The 18910-nt window shown below is 36.8% G+C and overlaps 1 protein-coding gene across 5 annotated transcripts in view; it reads right to left on the bottom strand.

Moving 5' to 3' along the window:
- Window positions 1–18910, bottom strand: part of FAM135A (family with sequence similarity 135 member A) — a 160786-nt gene that overhangs the window by 44299 nt on the left and 97577 nt on the right. For all 5 annotated transcript variants that reach the window (XM_065911358.1, XM_065911357.1, XM_065911361.1 and 2 more), the window contains one exon: window positions 10460–10615. In XM_065911358.1, coding sequence (XP_065767430.1) covers window positions 10460–10615 — 156 coding nt within the window. The remainder of the gene's footprint in view (window positions 1–10459; window positions 10616–18910) is intronic.

Here is an 18910-nt window from a genome sequence, read left to right as displayed (position 1 = left end):
GCAGTAGGGTTCATGAGCCTATGACAATCTCATGCCACTGTTGGCCTGACGGGAGCTGGAGCCTAAGAGGTACTGTGAGTGACGGGGAGCTGTAAACACAGCAGCAGCTCTGCTCACTGGCTTGCCACTCACCTGCTGCTCTGTAGGCCCGTCCGTGGCCCAGGGGTTGGGAACCCTGATATCAGTGACTGATTTAATATCACAGAGTATGGAGGACAGAGGATAATGGGATGTCTTTAAAATAGCAAAGCAGAGAGGAAAAAAATGGCTATCTACAATACTGATTAAACATCCCTATGAATCAACATGACCCAATTTAGATTTATAATATACTATACCTATAAGTTTAGCAGAGTCATACGATATAAAGTCAATACACAAAAATCAATTGTACTTTTATACTCTAGTAACAGCCTTTAAAAAAATGAAATTAAAAGACCATTTATAACATCATATAATATAATCACATAAAAAGCTTATAAATAAATTTAAGAGACTGAAAACTACAAAACACTTCTGAGAGAAATTAAAGAAGACCTAAGTAAATGGGGAGCCAGGCCATGTTCACAGATTGGCTCAATAATTAAGGGGAAAATTCTGTCTAAATTGATCTATAGATTTTATTTAAACTAAAATTCCAGCATTATGTTTTTTCAGACTTTAAACTTTTGTATTGGGTATAGTATAGCCAATTAACAATGCTGTAGCAGTTTCAGGTGAACAGAGAAGGGAATCAGCCATTTATACACACGTATCCATTCTCCCCAAATCCCCCTCCCAACCAGATTGGCATGTAATGTTGAGTAGAGTTCCATGTGCTATACAATAGGTCCTTGTTGGTTATTCATTTTAAATACAGCAGTGTGTTCATGATCTTCCAAATTCCCTAACTATCCCTTCCCCCAGGCAATCATAAATTCTTTTTCTAAATCTGTGAGTCTCTTTGTTTTGTAAGTAAGTTCATTTGTTATCATTTATTTTTAGATTCCATATGTAAGGGATGTCATATGATATTTATCCTTCTCTGTCTGACTTACTTCACTCAGTATGACATGGTCTAGGTCCACCCATGTTGCTGCAAATGGCATTATTTCATTCTTTTTAATGGAAGAATATTCCATTGTATATACATACCACATCTTCTTTTTTAAAAAATTAATTATTTTAATTGGAGACTAATTACTTTACAATATTGTGGTGCTTTTTGCCATACATTGACATGAATCTGCCATGGGTGCACATGTGTCCCCCATCCTGAACCCCCCTCCCGCCTCCCTACCCATCCCATCCCTCTGGGTCGCCCCAGTGCACCGGCCCTGAGCACTTGTCTCATGCATCCAATCTGGACTGATGATCTGTTTCACATATGGTAATATACATGTTCCAAAGCTATTCTCTCAAATCAACCCACCCTCGCATTCTCCCACAGAGTCCAAAAGTCTGTTCTTTGTATCTGTGTCTCTTTTGCTGTCTCACACATAGGGTCATCGTTACCATCTTTCTAAATTCCATATATATGCATTAATACACTGTATTGGTGTCTTTCTTTCTGACTTACTTCACTCTGTATAATAGGCTCCAGTTTCATCCACCTCATTAGAACTGATTCAAATGCATTCTTTTTAATAGCTGAGTATAGTCCATTATGTAGACGTATCACAGCTTTCTTATCCATTCACCTGCCGATGGACATCTAGGTTGCTTCCATGTCCTGGCTATTGTGAACAGTGCTGCAATGAACATGGGTACACGTGTCTCTTTCAATTCTGGTTTCCTCGGTGTGTGTGCCCAGCAATACCACATCTTCTTTATCCATTCCTCTGTCAATGAACACTTAGGCTTCTTCCGTGTCTTGCCTATTGTAAACAGTGCTGCAATGAACACTGGGGTGCATGTATCCTTTCAGATCATGTTTTCCTCCTGATACATGCTGAGGAGTGGGATTGCAGGGTCATACGGTAGCTCTATATTTAGTTTTTTAAGGAAACTTGATACTGTTCTCCATAGTGGCTATACCAATTTACATTCCCACCAACAGTGTAAGAGGGTTGCCTACTCTCCATGTCCTCCCCAGCACTTATTTTTTGTCAGTTTTTTGATGATAGCCATCCTGACCAGTGTGAGGTGGTATCTCATTGCAGCTTTGATTTGCATTTCCTTAATAACTAGTAACGTTGAACATCTTCTCATGTGTCTGCTGGCCATCTATATGTCCTCTTTGGAGAAATATCTATTCAGGTCTTCTGTCCATTTTTGAAGTGCTCTGTTGGCTTTGATGCTGTTAAGCATCACAAACTGTTTGTAAATTCTGGAGATTAATCCCTTATCAGTCACATCATTTGCAAATATTTTCTCCCAATCTGTGGGTTGTCTTTTCATTTTGTTTATTGTTTCCTTTGCTGTGCAAAAGCTTTTGAGTTTAAGTAGGTCCCATTTGTTTTGTTTTTATTCCCATTATTCTGGGAAATGAATTGAAAAAGATATTGCTGTGATTTAAAGCACCATTTGTTGAAGAGACTGTCTTTCCAACATGCCTCCTTTGTCATCAATTAATTGGCCATAGGTGAATGGGATTGTTTCTGCATTTTCTATCCTGTTCCATTGATCTATATTTCTAGTTTTGTGCCAGTACCATACTGTTTTGATGACTGTAGCTTTGTAGTATAGTCAGGGAGCCTGATTTCTCCAGCTCCGTTTTTTAAGCTTGCTTTGGCTATTTGGAATCTTTTTTGTCTCCATACAAATTTTCAGATTTTTTTTGGTCTAGTTCTGTGAAAAATGTTATTGGTAATTTGATAGGGATTCTGCTGAATCTGTAGATTGCCTCGGGTACTACAGTCATTTCGACAATATTGATTCTTGCAGTCCAAAAATATGGTGTATCTTCCCATCTGTTTATGTCTTCTTTGATTTCTTCCATCAGTATCTTACAGTTTTCAGAGTACAGGTTTTTTGTATCCTTAGGTAGATTTATCCCCTGGTATTTTATTCTTTTTGATGCAATGGTAAATGGAATTGCTTTCTGAATTTCTCTTTCTGATCTTTCATTGTTAGTGTAGAGAAATGCAACAGATCTGTGTATTAATTTTTTAACCTGCAAATTTACCAAATTCATTGGTGAGTTTTAGTAATTTTTGGGTAGCATCTTTAGGATCTATGTATAGTATCATGTCATCTGCAAACAGTGATAGTTTAACTTCTTTTTCAATTTAGATTCCCCTTACTTTTTCTTCTCTGATTGCTATAGCTAGGACTTCCAAAACTATGTTGAATAAAAGAGGCAAGAGTGGACATCCTGGTCTTATTCCTGATCTTAGAGGGAATGTCAGCTTTTCACTATTGAGTATGATGCTAGCTGTAGGTTTGTCAAATATGGTCTTTATTATGTTGATTTATGTACCCTCTATGTCCACTTTCTGGAGTTTTTTTTAATCATAAATGGGTGCTGAATTTCATCAAAAGCTTTTTCAGCATCTATTGAGATGATCATATAGTTTTTATTATTCAATTTGTTGATGTGGTGTTTTACCTTGATTGATTTGTGGATGTTGAAAAATGCTTCCATCCCTGGGATGAATCCCACTTGATCATAGTGTTAAGATTTTTTCAATGTATTGTGGGATACAGACTGCTAGTATTTTGTTGAGGATTTTTCCAACTATGTTCATCAGTGATACTGGATTATAATTTGTGTGTGTGTGTGTGGGGGGGGTATCTTTGTCTGGTTTTGGTATCAGAGTGATGGGGGCCTCATAAAATAAACTGGGGAGTTTTCCTTCTGCAATTATTTTGGAACGGTTTCAGAAGGAGAGGTGTTAACTCTTCTCTGACCATTTGATAAAATTTGCCTGTGAAGTCAGGACCTGGACTTTTGTTTGTTGGGAGGTTTTAATAACAGTTTCAATTTCAGGGCTTGTGACTGGTCTGTTCATGTTTTCTATTTCATCTCGGTTCAGTCTAAGGAGACTGTACCTTTTCAAGAACTTGTGCATTTCTTCTAAGTTGTCCATTTCATTGGCATACAATTGTTCATAGTAGTCTCTTATGATCCTTGGTATTTCTATGGAGTCAGTTGTAACTTCTCCTTTTTCATTTCTAATTTAATTGATTTGAATCCTCCCCCCTTTCCCCTTGATTTCTGGCTAAAGGCTTATCAATTTTGCTTATCTTTTCAAAGAACCAGCTTTTAGTTTCATTGATCTTTGAGATTTTTCTCTTTGTCTCTATTTCATTCATTTCTGCTCTGATTTTTATGATTTCCTTCCTTCTGTTAACTGTAGGTTTGCTTTTTCTTCTTTCTCTAATTGTTTTAGGTGTAAGATTAGGTTGCTTGAGATTTTCCTTGTTTCTTGAGGTAATTGTGTATTGCCATAAACTTTCCACTTATAACTGTTTTTGCTGCATCCCATAAGTTTTGGACCATTGTGCTTTCATTTTCATTTGGCTCTAAGTTTTTTTTTTTTTAATTTCCTCTTTGAGTTTTTCAGTGATTCAATGGTTTCTGAGTAGCATGTTGTTTAGCTGCCATGTATTTATGTTTTTCAGAGTACTTTCTTGTGGGTTATTTCTAATCGCAGAGCTTTGTGACAGAAAAAATGCTATAATTTTGATTTTCTTAAATTTACCAAGACTTGCCTTGTGGCCCAGCATGTGGTCAATCCTGGAGAGTGTTCCATGTGGATTTGAGAAGAATGTAAAGTTGCCACTTTTGGGTGAAATGCTCTATAAATATCAATTAAATCCAACTGATCTAAATTGTCAGTTAAGGTCTGTGCTCCTTTTCAATTTTCTGTCTAGATGATCTGCCCACTGATGAAAGTGAGGTATTAAAGTCCCCCACTTATTCTGTTACTGTTGATTTCTCTGTTTATATTTGCTAGTATTTGCCTTACATATTGAGGTGCTCCTATGTTGGGTGCATATATAATTGTTATATCTTCTTCTCAGATTGAACACTTGATTATTATCAAGTGTTCTTATTTGTCTCTTATAACAGTCTTTTTTTTTTTTTCTATTTATTTTTATTAGTTGGAGGCTAATTACTTTACAATATTGTAGTGGTTTTTGCCATACATTGACATGAATCAGCCATGGATTTCTTTAAAGTCTATTTTGTCTGATGGGAGTATTGTTACTCCAGCTTTCTTATGAATTCACTATATGTGGAATACCTTCTCCCATCCCCTTACATTCAGTCTGTAAGTCTGAGGTGGGTCTCTTGTAGACAACGTATCTATGGGTCTTGTTTCTGTATCTACCCAGCCAGTCTTGTCTTTTGGTTGGGGTCTTTAATCCATTTACATTTAAGGCAATTATTAAGGCATTATGTATGATCCCAGAGGTCTCTTAGGCTGTCTTCATTTCTTTTCATTCTTTTTTCTACATTCTGTTTTGTGGCAGTGATTTCCACCCTTTCTGTCTTCCAGGTCACTAATCTGTTCTTTTGCCTCAGTTATTCTGCTATTAATTCCTTCTAAAGTATTGTTCATCTCTGTCTGTTTGTTCTTTAGTTTTTCCAGGCTTTTGGTAAACATTTATTGCACCTTCTCAATCTTTGCCCTCCATTCTTTTTCCGAGATCCTGGATCATCTTCACTATCATTATTCTGAATTCTTTTCAAGAATTTTCAGAATTATTCTGAATTCATTTAAGACCAATAAATCAATATATTGAGACAAAAAAAAAAAAACCTCCTTGAGAAATATAATTTACCAAAATTGACTGAAAAAGAAATACAATGTAGGAATAATACTATAACATCTAAATCTAATCATAATGAAACTGAAGACCAGATTGAACACTGGTCTAAAAATTACTGGCTAAAGTTGTGAAAGACAAAGAAAATAAAAGGAAGAATCAAGATTAAGTGAGTTTGAAGAGTTTAAAGGGATGTGATAACTGACTGCAATGTGTGACCCTGAGATTGATCTTGGAAAAGGTTGTCACACGGGGTGTTATTAAGACAACTGACCAGATTTAAAAATGAATCATGGAGTAGGTATCAGTATTTCAGTACAGTTCAATTACTCACAGTCATGTCTGACTCTTTGCGACCCCATGGACTGCAGCACGCCAGGCCTCCCTGTCCATCACCAACTCCCAGAGATTGCTCAAAATCATGTCTATCGAACTGGTGATGCCATCCAACCATCTCATCTTATCTTCTGTTGTCCCCTTCTCTTCCTATCTTCAGTCTCTCCCAGTATCAGTGTCTTTACCAGTGCGTCAGTTCTTCACATCAGGTGGTCAAAGTATTGGAGTTTCAGCTTCAGCATCAGTCCTTCCAATGGATATTCAGGACTGATTTCCTTTAAGATTGACTGGTTGGATCTCCTTGCAGTCCAAGAGACTCTCAAGAGTCTTCTCCAACAACACAGTTCAAAAGCATCAATTTTTCAATGCTCAGCTTTCTTTATAGTCCAACTCTCACATCCATACATGACTACTGGAATAACCATAGCTTTGACTAGATGGACCTTTGTTGGCAGAGTAATGTTTCTGCTTTTTAATATGCTGTCTTTAACAGGTTGGTCTAGCTTTTCTTCTAAGGAGCAAGCGTCTTTTAATTTCATGGCTGCAGTCACCATATGCAGTGACTTTGGAGCCCCCAAAAATAAAGTCTCTCACTGTTTCCATTGTTTCCCCATCCATTTGCCATGAAGTGATGGGACTGCATAACATGATCTTAGTTTTTTGAATGTTGAGTTTTAAGCCAGCTTCTTCACTCTCCTCTTTAACTTTCATCAAGAGGCTCTTTAGTTCTTCTTTGGTTTCTGCCATAAGGGTGGTGTCATCTGCATATATGAGATTATTGATATTTCTCTCGGCAGTCTTGATGCCAGCTTGTGCTTCATCCAGCCCAGCATTTTGCATGATGTATTCTTCTTATAAGTTAAATAAGCAGGGTAACAATATTCAGCCTTGATGTACTCCTTTCCCAATTTGGAATCAGTCTGTTGTTCCATGTAGGTTCTAACTGTTGCTTCTTGGCCTGCATACGGGTATCTTACGAGGCAGGTCAGGTGGTCTGGTATTCTCATCTCTTTAAGAATTTTCCACAGTTTGTTGTGATTTACACAGTCAAAGGCTTTGGTGTAATCAATACAGCAGAAGTAGATGTTTTTCTGGTATTCTCTTGCTTTTTCAATGATCTAGCAGGTGTTGGCAATTTGATGTGTGGTTTCTCTGCCTTTTCTAAATCTAGCTTGAACATCTGGAAGTTCACAGTTCACTTACTGTTGAAGTCTGGCTTGAAGAATTTTGAGCATTACTTTGCCAGGGTGTGAGATGCATGCAATTATGCGGTAGTTTGCACATTCTTTGGCGTTGCCTTTCTTTGGGACTGGAATGAAAACTGACCTTTTCCAGTCCTGTGGTCACTGCTGAGTTTTCCAAATTTGCTGGCATATTGAGTGCAGCACTTTCACAGCATTATCTTTTAGGATTAGAAATAGCTCAACTGGAATTCCATTACCTTCACTAGCTTTGTTCATAGTGATGCTTCCTAAGGCCCACTTGACTTTGAGTACAAGGATGTCTGGCTCTAGGTGAGCGATCACGCCATCATGGTTATTTGTGTCATTTAAGACCTTTTTTGTATAGTTCTGTGTATTCTTGCCACCACCTCTTAATCTCTTCTGCTTTTGTTAGGTCCCTGCCCTTTATTGTACCCATCTTTGCATGAAATTTTCCCTTGGTATCTCTAATTTTCTTGAGGAGATCTCTAGTCCTTCCCTTTCTGTGGTTTTCCTCTATTTCTTTGCACTGATCACTGAGGAAGGCTTTCTTATCTCTCCTTAGCTATTATTTGAAACTCTGCATTCCAATGGGCTTATCTTTCCTTTTCTCCTTTGCCTTTAGCTTCAGTATTAAATGACTTGAGTTGATCACTGTACTGTGGTTAAGTAAAAGGATATCTTTGTTCTTAGTCAATATGCCCTGAAATATTTAAGGAAAAACTGAGCATGATGTCTGTAACTATCAAAAGGCCCAGAAAAAAAATATATGTGTGTGTCTATTTACATGTGTGCTGTGCTGTGCTTAGTCACTCAGTTGTGTCTGACTCTTTTGGACCCCATGGACTGAACCCCACCAGCTCCTTTGTCCATGGGGATTCTCTAGGCAAGAACACTGGAGTAGGTTGCCATGCCCTCCTCCAGGGGGCTCTTCCCAGCCCAGGGATTGAACCCAGATCTTCTGCATTGCAAGTGGATTCTTTATCACCTGGGCCACCAAGAAAGCTCAAGAATACTGGAGTGGGTAGCCTATCCCTTCTCCAGGAGAATTTCCTGATCCAGGAATCGAACTGGGGTCTCCAGAATTGTGGGAGGATTCTTTACCAGTTGAGTGACTGGGAATGTATATCTATTGACAAAAAGAAGGAATGATGAAGCAAATGTGCCAAAATGGTAACCTGTGATTCTGACAAAGAATATATGGGAGTAAGTTTTACTACTTCTGTAATATTTCTGATAGTTCTCTATTTTAGAAACTTTATGATTTTGCCTTTCATGTCTGTTTTTAGTCCACCTGGAACTGAATTTTATATAATTCAGTTATATAATAGCCAATTGTCCCAATATCATTTATTGAAAATGTCACATCTTCCTTGCTGATCTGTACATATTATGTCCAAATACAGGTGTGTCTCTGTCTGGCTTTCCTCTTGAGTTCCAATGACAAATTAAGACCTCTACTTCATCAAAAGATAGCATGAAGATAGTGGAAAAAACCATGAAATCAGAAAAGATTTATAAAACATTTAACAAAGATCAGTACTTAGAATACACAGAAAACTATTATAAATCAAGAAGAAAAAGAAAGCTAATCCAACAGAAAAATGGGCAGCCAGTTTGGACAGGTACTTCACAAACAGGAAATCTACACAGCCAACAGTCATACAAAATGGTGCTCAACTATTACCAAGTCATCAAAAAATACAAATAAAACCAAAATGATACACCATTTTATATCCATCTTGCAAAAGTTTAAAAGTCTGCCAATATTAAGAATTGGGGAGGAGGTGGAGTAAGAACTTTCATATGGTGCTTGTGGGAGTGAAAATCAGCACCACTTTGGAAACCAGGGTAGCACTGCATAATAGAATTGACATTATTTGTACCCTATGACACAGCAATCGCTTTCATAGGTAAATACATCACAGAAACTGTTATGACAGGAAATAAGTGTAAGAATATTCACAGCAGCTTGGTTTACAGTAGCTATAAATCTGAAATAATTCAAACACTTATCAACAGTAAAATGGACAAATTGTAGGTATATTCAAATGGAAATACAGTATAGCAATGAAAATGAGCAAGCTACAGCTACTAACAACAACAACAAAATAGATTAATCTCCAAAACAAAATCTTGACTGAAGAAGCACTATACAAAAGAATACACACTGTATGAATCTATTTATGTAGAATTCAGTAATATAGGCTGAATAACGAAAAGAGAAAGAAGGAACTTACTGAGAAGGATGGTGCTTCCTTGTAAATGTCATAAAGGGGTAGAAATTGGAACAAATACACAGAACATGTCTGTGGTATTGACAATACTGTATTTCTTGATCTGGGTGATCGTTAAAAGGGTATGTGCTTTTAACCACTTGTTAAAATGTGCATGTGATCCCACCTGCCAACGCAGAAGACCCTGGTTTGATCCCTGGGTTGGGAAGATCCCTTGGAGCAAGGAATGGCAATCCACTCCAGTGTTCCTGCCTAGGGAATTCCATGGAGGGACCATGGGGTCACAAAGAGTTGGACATGACTGAGCAACTAACACTTTCACTTGTGCTTTATAATTAAGAAAAGAAAAACCAAAAAAGAAAAGAAAATACACATGATGTTTTGTGGAACTAATTCAGGAAAATTAATGTGCATACAGAGTACATAAGGAGATAAGGCTGAAAAGACAGAGATTTAACATCTTGAAGCTTCTTGACACAATAAAATTGTACAAAATTTTCTGCATAGTGTCCATACCAGACCTATAACAACCTGCATGTCTAGATTACTCCCCCAATCCTGCAAAGTTCATAATGTATATCTCTAAATGAGGTGAAGGAAGAAGAGAGGAAAGGAGGGAGTACGAGGTTTGGAGAGACACATTCTGTCTATTCTGAGATGGCTTTTTAGTTCTGGTTTCTTTTTCTTAAGAAATCTAGTGATAATTCCTGTTCCTTGATTCCAAGAGCTATTCTGTATTGTATATTTTATTTCATATAGGTGGTGTCTCTTAGTAGCAAGGGTTGTAACTGAGATAGGTCATATACTCAAGTGTATTGTTCTATTATTAACTTTGATAACAATCAAACAATACCACAATGATAGATGTCTTTTTTCTCATTTATGAACATATTAGATAAAAATCAGAATTTTTATTCATAAGAAATTTCTAAAGATAAATGACAGTACTCGTTAAAATGCTCTAAAATAACTTTTTTTATAACTTACCCTCAGAGTATGGTGCTCTTGTGCTAGTAATAGTCTTAGTTCCTCATGTAGTGTTATAACTTCCAGAAATTGTCCCCATAAAGCCATTAAAAGTGAACAAAGTTGTGCAAGATTCATATTTATAAGTTCTGCCAGTTCATCAGGATTTTCTATTTTCTGAAATGACAAGAAAAAAAAACTTAAGTACTCTCTGAGAATTACCATAACACGTATATTGGATATTAATACAAAGGCATATTTTTTAGCTTTAAAATATGTGCATTTGTGCATGCTTGCATGTATGTGTAGAGAGAGACCAATTGACCAATGGCTTTTTTCCTATCTTGGTAGTTACTCTAGCATTTTTGACAATTTAACTAATATTTCAATATCTGAAAGAATATCAGATATAGTCTAAAGTTACAAATCAGGATTCTATAGAACATGATCAAATCCAAACACTAAAACTAGGAATTTTAAGCACAACAAATCATGATCAAAGTTATAAAATTTTTGAAAAATTGTGAAATCTTTAAATATGATTTATTTTCAATCAGTTAAGTAATTTAAAGGTCACGTGCTCCTCAGAAAGGATTGAGATTCCCTCTAAAGCTGCTCTTCCTTCACATCTCTGCTCCTAGACTTTATTTTGCTCACAGAAACCCTTTCCCAGAGTTGTCAAACACTTCTTTCTTCTTCTTTTCTAACAATTCATGCATCTAATATTTATTAAGCACATTTTACATGCTAGGTGGCTACATTCTACAGACACCAAGATTAACATGAAAAGCTCACAGTCCAACGAGGAGAGAAAAGTGGGTAAACAAATATATATTTATTATATGTATATATATTATGAATGTTCTAATAGTGATATTTAAGTTGTCCTGTTTATTTAAATATTCATCTTAATTGATGACAGAAATTAAGAGTACTGAATGAGAGGTAGATTTTCTTGAAGGCTTTTAGTTTTCTTGAATTGATAAAGTAAGAACTTCTAAACAAAGAATAACAAAGACTATAAAGCAGAATGATGTTTCTCAGAAGGACATTTTATCCACTAAGGCAGCAGTCAGTTTCTACGCAGATAGTATCTTGATGGAAAAATTTGTCTTTAATTATTAGTAACACTAGGAAATCTACTTCAAATATACACACAGGTGCTGATTTCACTTTCCTACCATAAAGATGGGGGAGGTTGTGTATTCAGACTGAAGTTAACAGCCACTCCCACAGCTCATCTCCACCTGCACACCAACCACCACTACATCTATGTCTCTGGATCAAGTATCCCTGATGTCTAGACCCAACAACAATTGGACAGCTATGCTAGGACAATTCACCATGCCCCCAATTATACTCATTATATCTGCACCAGTCCCCCTTAAAAAACAAATGAAACCCCTAAATGTTGCTCATCATATATGATATTCTCTTTGTTTATACAGACCCCTTTTTAAAGTCTGAAATTCAGCAGGCTTTTCTTCCCTGACCCGAACCAAGCTTCCATTTATCTTCTTAACTCAGAGGACACATAAAACAAAAACTCAGCAAAATAAGTAAGAAGGGGAGGGATCATGTCTTATTCACTTGTGTGACTGGTAACCAGTATACAGTAGTCACTCAATAGATATGTACCAAACAAATAAATGAATGAATGAATGAATGAATAAGGAATTATAGGCTTCAGATAAGGAAAAAGTTCCCAGAATACAAGGAGAAATTCAGAAAATATTGACAAATTCCAGAATTCTAGAATGGAAGCTAACGAGTCAACAGATGATAAACACCAGCTCAACACACACAGAAATTCTACAGAAGGGTTTTGCCTCAGGGATGATGTATAAATATTGTTAGAAATAAAGCTACCAAGTTTTTTATGTCTCTTAACACACAGAAGATTAAAATGGAGTATAAATAAGCTGAAACCTGTAGTATGGTTTCAAGAATGAGTTTAATGAAGTTAGCAAAAGAAGACTAGAATTAAGTATTTGACAGTAATTAAAGAGTACTGTGTAAGGCAAGCAATTCTATGCCTGGTATAATCTACACACAAGCAAAAATAATTCCCCCCAGAGAGCAAGGCTGTCTAGATACCTTGTATTTATTAACTGTATTTCTCAGGCAGCATGGCATCAAGTTTCTGAGAAAGGACTTTTGGTATTTTCATTATTGAGAAAAGCATCCTATAAACAAATTACTCCTTTGGTTTATGTAACTCTTTATGATAAAGGTCAAAATAGAAATAATAATTCTTTTTTATATTAAAAAGAAAATTGGAATTAAGTTTGACAAGATTTTTTATATATATAAATGTAGGAATAATAAGACATTTATACTTGTATAATATTTTTAAAAATAAATTCATTATCTTGTTTTATATAGATGTATACCTTTTCATAGCATTCATTAACATTTTTTGACTGAAAAAATAAAGTTCATTTTAGTATACAGCCTTCAATTATTTTCAGTTACAGAAAAGAAAAAACCAGAATCATATTTTTATGCCACTTTCACTGAATAACACAGTATGGGCATTTTCCTACATCATCAAATACTTGTTGAAAGCATCACCTTTAAGGTTGCACAATGTTTTTACATTATGAGTGTCCCATGATTTGTTTCACCATTGTCTTATCGTTGTGTATTTATTTAGGTTAATGTTTTACAATATCACAAATTACATTATACATGAATTTCTGATTGTTTATTTGGTACGAATTGAGAAGGAATATTTTTTATGGTGTTGGATACATACTGCCAAATTCATCTCTGAAAAAGATCTACAAGGTATGGGAATCTGTATCTCACCATAACTCAACAAAGATTATATTGTTATTTAAAAAAAATCATAGTCATGCAGAACACCAGCTGACAGAGGACAGGAGTACCTGACCAGTGGAAAAGAATATACAGAACCACGCAAAACTTGGTAGGACAAAGGGACTACGAGGAAAAACAGGAGTGCTAGTAGGACCGGACCTGCACTCAGTGGGTGGAGCAACTGAAGCAGGGGTCCGATCCCTACATTGGAGCAATTGTCTGAGTCACAGGAGAAACATTTAAGGCTGAGAGTGAAACAGCTGATCTGTGGCAGCCTAAATGGAATGAGAATCAGACAGTCCTTGCTGCAGCCATACATACCCCAGACAGGGATACAGGTCCCCTAGGAAGTGCAGCAGCTGGCAGCTGGAGTTTAGGGATTGTGGAGCAATCCCAGGGAGAGGGTTGCTGTTGACTGCGGAGGGACAGACCGAGGGGATGTGAGAGAGGATATTGTGGTAAGAAATGCCTGTGGAGGAAAGCCAGGCAGCCATGGAAGCAAGGAGACACTGCTGAGTCATGCATAGGGGGTTGAGCCATCACCATAGCCTTGCTCTCCCCACCTGCCAGCAACGAGAGCTGAACAACAGAGAGGCTGGCCCATCAAGCCACTGATGCACTGAACTACAGAGTAGGACCCCATCCAGGGAGCACCTTTAAGTGCCTGACGCGCCCATCTAAAGAGCAGGACTGCAGCCGGGGGCCCTCTATGTGCCTGAACGGGCAGAGCTGCGGAGAAAGACTAGCCACAGAGCCCCTCTGATCGCCAGCGACAGGAGGCTCGATAAAAGACTCTGAGAGGGCCGTAACTCCTGCGGTGGAGGCAGTCCATGTCCCTGCAAATCAAGCAGCTGCGCCACCTTCACACTCAACTCTCATTGGGGCAGAGCTGCCACAGATCAAAAAAAGTCTTGTGTCTACGCACACAGGGTCACTTTGGTCGTGTCCAACTATTTGTGACCCTGTGGACTATAGTCTGCCAGGCTTCTCTCTCAGGGGCTTCTCCAGGCATGAATACTAGAGCTTATCAGTCAATACAGATTGCCATACTCTTCTGCTGCTGCTGCTGCTAAGTCACTTCAGTCCGACCCTGTGCGACCCCATAGATGGCAGCCCACCAGGCTCCTCTGTCCCTGGGACTCTCCAGGCAAGAACACTGGAGTGGGTTGCCGTTTCCTTCTCCAATGTGTGAAAGTGAAAAGTGAAAGTGAAGTCGCCCAGTCGTGTCCGACTCTTCGCGCCATCCCCTTCTAGGGCACTGTGCTTCCTGCTGCCCTAGCTGCCAACTCCCCTGAGGACCTGGTGCTGTCAGGGCCCCTGCCACCCAAGCAGCTGCACGGCTTCTGCACCTGGCCCCCACTGGGGCAGACCCAAGTCCTCCAGGGCAGCCTCAGGAGCAAACCCCAGTGGACGACCCAGTGGCCATCAACAACAAATCTACAAACAATAGATGCTGGAGAGGGTATGGAGAAAAGGGACAGCTCTTGCACTGCTGGTGGGGATGTAAACTGATACAGCTACTATGGGAGACGGTATGGAGATCCCTTAAAAAACTAGGAATAAAATCACCATATGACACAGCAATCCCACTCCTAGGCATATACCCTGAGGGAACCAAAACTGAAAGAGACACATGTATCCCATGGTTCACTGCAGCACTATCTACAATAGCTAGAACATGGAAGCAGTCTAGATGTCCCTCGACAGATGAATGGATAAAGACACAATGGAATATTACTCAGCCATAAAAAGGAACACATTTGAGTCAGTTCTAATGAGGTGGATGAACCTAGAACTTATCATACAGAGTGAAGTAAGTCAGAAAGAGAAAGATAAATATCGTATTCTAACGTATATATACAAAATCTAGAAAAATGGTGCTGAATGATTCATTTACAGGGTACCAGTGGAGAAACAAACATATAGAATAGACTTATGGACATCAGGAGAGGGGAGGAGAGGGTGAGAAGTATGGGAAGAGTAACATGGAAACTTACATTACCATATGTAAAATAGATAGCCAATGGGAATTTGCCAAATGACTCAGGAAACTCAAACAGGGGCTCTATATCAACCAAGCCGGGTGGGATGGGGTGGGAGATGTGGGGGAGGTTCAAAAGAAAGAGGATATATGTATACCTATGGCTAATTCCTGTTGAGGTTTGACAGAAAACAACAAAATTCTGTAAAGCAATTATCCTTCAATTAAAAATAAATAAATAAAAAATCACAGCTAATCTGATAGGTTAAAAATCATGTCAGAATATTTAAATTTTTGTTTCTTTTATAATTAAATTTTTTTTCACATACTTATTAGCATTTTATAACTGGATAACTGGGTGTCTAAACTATATTAATATTAAAAATGGGATATTACAGGATTTCTTACTGATTTATAAGACCTGTTTAAATATTATTCCATCTTCTGTCTAGTCTATCTACTCTAGTTTATATTCAATTTTATGATGTCCACTTAAATACTGAAATTAAGTATGAGCATGTAAAATTCATTAGTAATATCTGAGTACATATGTATTTCTTAAAACTTAATATAGATGGAAATAGAGTAAAGAACAAATGTTTTCCTTTATAGCCTCATTCTTTGTGGTATTCTTTTCTATATTACCATTTATAGTTGAAATGTGTATATATGTGTGTGTATGTATCCTTTCAAATATTTTTTTCCCCATTTATTTTTATTAGTTGGAGGCTAATTAGTTTACAATAAATATTTTATATGCAATCTAATCACATAAACATGATCAAATATTTACATAGCTTTTCTAACATATAAAAATCATATTCATATTTTTCTCCAATTTATTTTTTCTATTAATATATCCTAAAGAGTTTTTCAACATGAAAACAGTACTGTACATCATAGAGGAATATGTATTTCTTGAGTTAAAAAATCCATATCAATGCACAGCTGCTACTGCTACTGCTGCTAAGTCACTTCAATCGTATCCGACTCTGTGCGACCCCATAGACGGCAGCCCACCAGGCTCCCCCATCCCTGGGATTCTCCAGGCAAGAACACTGGAGTGGGTTGCCATTTCCTTCTCCAATGCATGAAAGTGAAAAGTGAAAGTGAAGTCGCTCAGTCGCGTCCGACTCTTCACAACCCCATGGACTGCAGCCTACCAGGCTCCTCCGTCCATGGGATTTTCCAGACAAGAGTACTGGAGTGGGTTGCCATTGCTTTCTCCACAGAGATTCACCTAATTCTTTTAAATGGCTACATGGTAGTTGATAATGCTTTATATTTGTTGAAATGAATTAGTACTTTTTGTGGGATACATTTCTAAATAAAAACTATTTTGTGGCAGAGCATGTGGGTGTTTTTGGGACAGATGATGAACTGACCTAAAAAATGTACCATTTCTACCCTTACCAACAGCCTATGCAGACACTAGTTTCCTTACCACCTTACCAACGATGGAGATTAGCAATCACTTTCATTTCCCCAAATTTCATGGTAAAAAAAACCACTTTATTGCTTAAATCTGCATCTCCTTGGTCTTCAGTAAGAATGAATGTCACCTAAACAGCTAACTTGCTCTAAGAACTGTGTTTTGTACATTGCCTCTATGTGTATCCCTTTTTCCCAGGGGTGTTTTGAAACTGATACATAGGAGTTCTTTATGTATTTTCAGTAGTATTTGCCACTTTCAGGTATTGTAAATATTTTCTCCCAGTCTATTGCTTCCGTTTAACTTTATATTTTATTTTGTTTTAAAGAAGTTTTAAATCATTAATATCATATTGTTTACTGTTACTCTGAAGAAGTTATTTCATATTCCAAGGATAGATTGCTTATATATACAAGTATACATATATTTGTCTTACAGGTTTTTTTGACATTTAACTCTTCAAGTTCATTTAGAATTTGCTTCTATAACATGTTATTTTGCCATGCTACTATGTAACTGAATGTTTGTGAAATTTTATCATATACTCAATTCTTACACATATTTAATGACTGTACCAGTGCTATTTAGTTCCATTGATTTGTCTTTCTGTTCTTTTAGAGAAATCCTACTCTATTTCCATTACTGTAGTTTTTATATATATTTCAGCATCCACTTGGGCAAGTCCCTCTATATTATTGTTTTTTTCAAAAGTTTTTCTTAGTCATTCTTACCTTTCTTCAAGTGACCTTTAGAATAAGTTTAATTTTAAAGTTTCCAACAGGATTTTGATATAGATGCATTAATATTAACTTTGTGAAAAACTGGGTAGCTTTCAGTGATCAGGGAGTATCATATGTTTATTCACTCAAATTTCCTTTAATGTCAGTGAATAAGTCAGTATATTTTTTCTACATTTATCACAAACATCTTATTATTTCTAAAATCCTTTGGGACAACTATTATAATGATATAAGTGATTTTCTTTTTTTAAAAGAAGACATTTAACTTACTTGAACTGTGGGGGAAGCTGCTAGAATGGGATATGAAATTGTCTCTTCTATGTATAATTTTACAAGAAGGTAAATATCTTTTTCAAAGGGATCAAGTTCTCATTTATATTTACATACAGAAATATATCCCAAAGTCAAATATATATTTTTGTTTGATTCATGTTTCTGATGTCTTCCATTAACATAGCTAAACAACAGTGAAATACACAGGGATCCTAAAATAGTCAAAACATTTAGTTCCGTGGGGAAGAAAAGGAAAAACAAAAATCTATTCAATTTAACTGTAAGAATGAACTGGTAGAAAAATAACCCAAGAGAAACTCATTTCTTGAAATAAAATAAATTTCCATTTCTAAACAATATCATTTTATAAAAGTATGTAAATTCAAGTAATGCTTAAAAAAATTTGTCCAGAAAGTCTCTGAGTTAACTAACAGGAGGAAAAAGCACACTTCTGATCAGTTAATTGTCTCTGCTATTTCATTTATATGCAGAATATCCAGAATATCCACATATCTATGGGCAACTTATCTTTTACAAAGAAGGTAAAAATATACAAAGGAGAAAAGAGAGTCTCTTCAATAAGTGGTGCTGGGAAAACTGGTCAGTTACGTGGAAAAGAATGAAATTAGAACTCGTCTCAACACCATACACAAAAATGAACTCAAAATAGATTAAAAACCTAAATGTAAGACCAAAAACTAATAACGTCTTTGAGGAAAACATAGGCAGACACGTCTCTTTGACATAAATCACAGGAGGATCCTCTAAGACCCACCTCCTAGAGTAATGGAAATAAAAACAAAAGTATACAAATGGGACCTAGCTTTTGCACAATTAAGGAAACTATAAGCAAGGTGAAAAAGACAACCCTCAGAATGGCAGAAAATAATAGCAAATGACAAATGACAAAGGATTAATCTCCAAAATATACGAGCAGCTCAAGTGGCTCAATACCACACCTACACAAAAAAATACACAATCAAAAAGTGAGCAGAAGACCTAACCAGACATTTCTCTAAAGACATACATATGGGTAATAAACATATGATAAGATGCTCAACATCACACATTATTAGAAAAATGCAAATCAAATCTACAATGAAGTATCACTTAACACCAGTCAGAATGGCCATCATCAAAAAAAGTCTACAGACAATACACGCTGGAGAGGGTGTGGAGAAAAGGGAACCCTCTTACACTGTTGGTGGGAATGCAAATTGATA

The sequence above is a fragment of the Muntiacus reevesi genome, chromosome 19 (assembly GCF_963930625.1).
Source record: "Muntiacus reevesi chromosome 19, mMunRee1.1, whole genome shotgun sequence".
Classification (NCBI taxonomy): Eukaryota; Metazoa; Chordata; class Mammalia; order Artiodactyla; family Cervidae; genus Muntiacus; species Muntiacus reevesi.
The sequence above is the reverse complement of the archived record's forward strand: the minus strand, read 5'-3'. Positions and strand labels throughout refer to the sequence as shown.